Here is a 6,000-nt window from a genome sequence, read left to right on the forward strand (position 1 = left end):
TCTTTTAAATAAAGTGCTTTGGGATGAGTTTTCTTATTTTTTTCTTGGTCACTAGCCACAATTCTGAAAACTGCTTCCTAGGTATTCTATGAATAATCACAAAAGATCTCTTTATTTCATTTCATTGATATTTTATACTAAAATTACTCAGGAAGGCTAGTGTAACAAGGCCTCGGTTTTCTAATTTTAAAATACATATGATGAAATTCTGTAGTCTCCACTCTTTAATGTGTTACCCAACACATTAATTGCCTGAAAGGTATTAAGGAACAAATGTTTTATTCATCGGTGTATGTGTATTTAAAAAAAAATAACAACTCAACAAAGAAACATTTGATAAAATGTCCTCTTCCCAAGTAATTTAATGTGAGTCATTTATGATTTTTTAAAAATATTATTATGTTATTACATTTTAATTATACTGATAATTGATTCAGGCTTACCTCAAAGACTTTTTATTCCTTAAGTCATTTTCTGAGTAGCAAAAGAAAAAGAAGGCAAGAAATTAAGCAAGGTGCCACTCTCCATGTCACTAAAGTAGTCTTAGTTTCAGTCACATACAACATTCTTTATAAGAAGTTTAAAATTTTAGTAAAATCTTTAAGAATGATTTGTTCCCCTCCAGGTGTTTTAGACCTGGCAAAATGTTAGGTAACATTTTTCTCACACTCAGAACATATTAGTGTATACATATCTGTTTTAATGTACTGGAAAGTATAGATAAGCCATAGCCACTGATGTTATAAACAAAAAAACAATAAAAAGTTTAAGATGAAAATGATATTGGAAATTATAATTTTTAAAAACTACAATATGGCTGGCAAGGCCAACAGGAACAGCCAAAGATAGACTGAGCTTTATTTTGGCCCCTCTTTCTTCTTCTCAGCCCTGGATCCAGGGATTTAACTTGGTGGATTCTGAACTGCTTGTACACAGAGAGACTTCGCCTTCTGGCTGGCTCTTTCTACTTCAGGTAAAGAACCTTTTGAGAGTGTACTAATGTTTAAGGAGGAAGTAGTCCCAGGGGAGAGATATTTAAAAGCAGTTTTTGCACTTTACAATAGGCATCCTAGAAAAGTGGTAAGTGGAGAATGTTGAAAGAATCTAGATCGTTATGAGCTATGGTCGGACTGAATTCTGGAGTCCTTCATGTCACAGCAAATTTACAGCATTTAACTTGTGTCTCAGAGAAACTAAGTATAGTGGTTCATTTATCAATAGAAGCTGTGGCTAGAGAAAACTTTGTCAAGGAGAAATGCATGGAAAGACTCCTTTGCAACGTAGTGCAAGAGAAAAACTAGCTGTCACGTAGGAGCTCTGGATCTTGTCCAGCTCACTAATCAAGAGTAACTGTGAGTCTTATGCTAATTCACTTTACCCTTGTTTGTTTTAAACAGATTTTACTACATGACCTCTACGTTTCCTTCCAGTTTTACATTTCCATGATTTTTGGTTAACAATACCAGAATCTGTCTTTTTTCTTTTTGGCCACGCTGCATGGCTTGCGGGATCTTAGTTCCCTAACCAGGGATCAAACCCAGCCCCGGCAGTGAAAGCACCAAGTCCTTACCACTGGACCACCACAGAATTCCCAGCATCTGTCATTCTGCCATCTTTGAATGTAAAAGAAGAAAGTACATATACAGTGTTCTTCAATAGATCTGACAATAAGAACAAGATTCTAGCTTTAAGGCTGATATGATCTGTTCCTTCCTTAAGGAACTCTTTATAGATTACAGCATATAATAGCTATATTATAGATGCTGACTTCCATGTGTAGAAAGCTGTTTGAAAAGTCTCATCCTGACATCTACCTTGATTATTACTCTATTTTTATGGCCTCAACATGTGACTTGCAGGATCTCAGTTCCCTGACCAGGGATTCAATCTGGGCCAGGGCAGTGAAAGTTCAGAATCCCTTTTCAGAGAATTAGAACAAATAATTTCAAAATTTGTATGGAAATACAAAAAACCTTGAGTAGCCAAAGCAATCTTGAGAAAGAAGAATGGAACTGGAGGAATCAACCTGCCTGACTTCAGGCTATACAACAAAGCAACGGTCATCAAGACAGTATGGTACTGGCACAAAGAAACATAGATCAATGGAAGGAAATAGAAAGCCCAGAGATAAATCCATGCACCTATGGACACCTTATCTTTGACAAATGAAGCAAGAATATACAATGGAGAAAAGACAATCTCTTTAACAAGTGGTGCTGGGAAAACTGGTCAGCCACTTGTAAAAGAATGAAACTAGAACACTTTCTAACACCATACACAAAACTAAACTCAAAATGGATTAAAGATCTAAATGTAAGACCAGAAACTATAAAACTCCTAGAGGAAAACATAGGCAAAACACTCTCTGACGTAAATCATAGCAGAATCCTCTATGACCCACCTCCCAGAGTATTGGAAATAAAAGCAAAAATAAACAAATGGGACATAATTAAACTTAAAAGCTTTTGCACAACAAAGGAAACTATAAGCAAGGTGAAAAGACAGCCTTCAGAATGGGAGAAAATAATAGCAAATGAAGCAACAGACAAACAATTAATCTCAAAAATATACAAGCAACTCCTGCAGCTCAATTCCAGAAAAATAAGTGACCCAATCAAAAAATGGGCCAAAGAACTAAACAGACATTTCTCCCAAGAAGACATACAGATGGCTAACAAACACATGAAAAGATGCTCAACATCACTCATTATCAGAGAAATGCAAATCAAAACCACAATGAGGTACCATTTCACACCAGTCAGAATGGCTGCTATCAAAAAGCCTACAAACAATAAATGCTGGAGAGGGTGTGGAGAAACAGGAACCCTTTCACACTATTTGTGGGAATGCAAACTAGTACAGCTACTATGGAGAACAATGTGGAGATTCCTTAAAAAAGTGGAAATAGAACTACCATATGACCCAGCAATCCCACTGCTGGGCATACACACCAAGGAACCAGAATTGAAAGAGACACGTGTACCCCAATGTTCATCACAGCACTGTTTATGATAGCCAGGACATGGAAGCAACCTAGATGTCCATCAGCAGATGAATGGGCAAGAAAGCTGTGGTACATATACACAATGGAATATTACTCAGCTATTAAAAAGAATGCATTTGAATCAGTTCTAATGAGGTGGATGAAACTGGAGCCTATTATACAGAGCGAAGTAAGTCAGAAAGAAAAACACCAATATTGTATATTAGTGCATATATATGGAATTTAGAAAGATGGTAATGATGACCCTATATGCGAGACAGCAAAAGAGACACAGATGTAAAGAACAGACTTTTGGACTCTGTGGAAGAAAGCGAGGGTGGGATGATTTGAGAGAATAGCATTGAAACATGTATATTATCATATGTGAAATAGATCGCCAGTCCAGGTTTGATGCATAAGACAGGGTGTTCAGGGCTGGTGCACTGGGATGATCCTGAGGGACGGGATGGGGAGGGAGGTGGGAGGGAAGGTCAGGATGGGGAACACATGTACACCCATGGCTGATTCATGTGAATGTATGGCAAAAACCACCACAATATGGTAAAGTAATTCAGTTCAGTTCAGTTCAGTCGCTCAGTCGTGTCCGACTCTTTGCGACCCCATGAATTGCAGCACACCAGGCCTCTCTGTCCATCACCAACTCCTGGAGTCTACCCAAACCCGTGTCCATTGAGTCAGTGATGCCATCCAACCATCTCATCCTCTGTCGTCCCCTTCTCCTCCTGCCCCCAATCCTACCCAGCATTAGGGTCTTTTCCAATGAGTCAACTCTTCGCATGAGGTGGCCAAAGTATGGGAGTTTCAGCTTCAACATCAGTCCTTCCAATGAACACCCAGGATTGATCTCCTTTAGGATGGATTGATTGGATCTCCTTGCAGTCCAAGGGACTCTCAAGGGTCTTCTCCAACACCACAGTTCAAAAGCATCAATTCTGCGGTGCTCAGCTTTCTTCACCTTCCAAATCTCACATCCATACATGACTACTGGAAAAACCATAGCCTTGACTAGACATACTTTTGTTGGCAAAGTAATGTCTCTGCTTTTAAATATGCTATTTAGGTTGGCCATAACCTTCCTTCCAAGGAGTAAGCGTCTTTTAATTTCATGGCTGCAGTCACCATCTGCAGTGATTTTGGAGCCCAAAAAAATAAAGTCTGACATTGTTTCCACTGTTTCCCCATCTATTTCCCATGACGTGATGGGACCAGATGCCATGATCTTAGTTTTCTGAATGTTGAGCTTTAAGCCAACTTTTTCACTCTCCTCTTTCACTTTCATCAAGAGGCTCTTTAGTTCTTCTTCATTTTCTGCCATAAGGGTGGTGTCATCTGCATATCTGAGGTTATTGATATTTCTCCCGGCAATCTTGATTCCAGCTTGTGTTTCTTCCAGCCCAGCGTTTCTCATGATGTACTCTGCATATGTTAAATAAGCAGGGTGACAATATACAGCCTTGATGTAATCCTTTTCCTATTTGGAACCAGTCTGTTGTTCCATGTCCAGTTGTAATTATTGCTTCCTGACCTGCATACAGGTTTCTCAAGAGACAGGTCAGATGATCTGGTGTTCCCATCTCTTTCAGAATTTTCCACAGTTTATTGTGATCCACACTGTCAAAGGCTTTGGCATAGTCAATAAAGCAGAAATAGATGCTTTTCTGGAACTCTCTTGCTTTTTCGATGATCCAGTGGATGTTGGCAATTTGATCTCTGGTTCCTCTGCCTTTTCTAAAACCAGCTTGAACATCTGGAAGTTCACGGTTCACGTATTGCTGAAGCCTGGCTTGAAGAATTTTAAGCATTACTTTACTAGCGTGTGAGATGAGTGCAATTGTGTGGTAGTTTGAGCATTCTTTGGCATTGCCTTTCTTTGGGGTTGGAATGAAAACTGACCTTTTGCAGTCCTGTGGCCACTGCTGAGTTTTCCAAATTTGCTGGCATATTGAGTGCAGCACTTTCACAGCATCATCTTTGAGGATTTGAAATAGCTCAACTGGAATTCCATCACCTCCACTAGCTTTGTTCATAGTGATGCTTTCTAAGGCCCTCTTGACTTCACATTCCAGGATGTCTGGCTCTAGGTGAGTGATCATACCATCATGATTATCTGAGTTGTGAAGATTTTTTTTGTACAGTTCTTCTGTGTATTCTTGCCACCTCTTCTTCATATCCTCTGCTTCTGTTAGGTCCATACCATTTCTGTCCTTTATCGAGCCTATCTTTGCATGAAATGTTCCTTTGATATCTCTAATTTTCTTGAAGAGATCTCTAGTCTTTCCCAATCTGTTGTTTTCTTCTATTTCTTTGCATAGCCTCCAATTAAAAAAAAAAGAAAAAAGAAATTTCAGAATCCTAAGCAACAGGTGACCAGAGAATTCCCTGATAATGATTTTAGAATTTAAAAATTTGCCCATTTCTCTCTGCCTTTTAATATGTACAAATGCAATGTAAGAAACAACATAGTCTCCATTCTAAAATTGCTTATAAGTGATGTATACCAGTTTGGACATTAGACAGAATACTAAAATTATGCTAAATAATCAAATAATTGTAAATATTGAAATAAATGCTTTCTCAGAAGTCAATGAAAGGGAACCATGGGAATAGGATGACTTTGCCTGGAGGGCATAAAGACTGAGAGAGAAAGAGAGAGACAGAGACAGACACACACAGACACACACACACACACAGAGTTTTGGACCAAGATAATGTAAGAGAATGAATACCACACCATAGGAAAAAAAAATGATTAAATATCTTGGAGCTGATTAGCCTAGAGAAGAGGAGACCAAAGGAAGATATAAATGCTATTATAAAATATATTAAGAACTTCCCTATGGGTAATGGAATCAATTTATTTTGGGTTGCCCTAGAAGGGTAGAATTCACAATGAGAAAAGTTTCAGTTGAATGCAAAGACAATTTTTTTGGATTAATTCTCTTTTCTAATTTTTAATTTTATATTGGAATACAGCAAATCAACAATGCCGTGATAGT

General features: G+C 38.2%; 1 protein-coding gene across 3 annotated transcripts in view; it reads left to right on the forward strand.

Annotated features, from left to right (window-relative positions):
* LOC145521783 (uncharacterized) overlaps positions 1 to 5,346 on the forward strand; it is a 63,278-nt gene extending 57,932 nt beyond the window's left edge. For all 3 annotated transcript variants that reach the window (XR_014065682.1, XR_014065684.1, XM_081530711.1), the window contains 2 exons: positions 887 to 973; positions 1,398 to 5,346. Coding sequence is in view for 1 of the 3 variants with exons in the window: in XM_081530711.1 (XP_081386837.1) it covers positions 887 to 973; positions 1,398 to 1,446 (136 nt within the window). In the remaining 2 variants the exon portion in view is untranslated. The remainder of the gene's footprint in view (positions 1 to 886; positions 974 to 1,397) is intronic.
* The last annotated feature ends 654 nt before the right edge of the window (positions 5,347 to 6,000 follow it).

Source organism: Giraffa tippelskirchi, chromosome 9, assembly GCF_054371585.1.
Source record: "Giraffa tippelskirchi isolate mGirTip1 chromosome 9, T2T-mGirTip1v1.2.pri, whole genome shotgun sequence".
NCBI classification, from domain to species: Eukaryota; Metazoa; Chordata; class Mammalia; order Artiodactyla; family Giraffidae; genus Giraffa; species Giraffa tippelskirchi.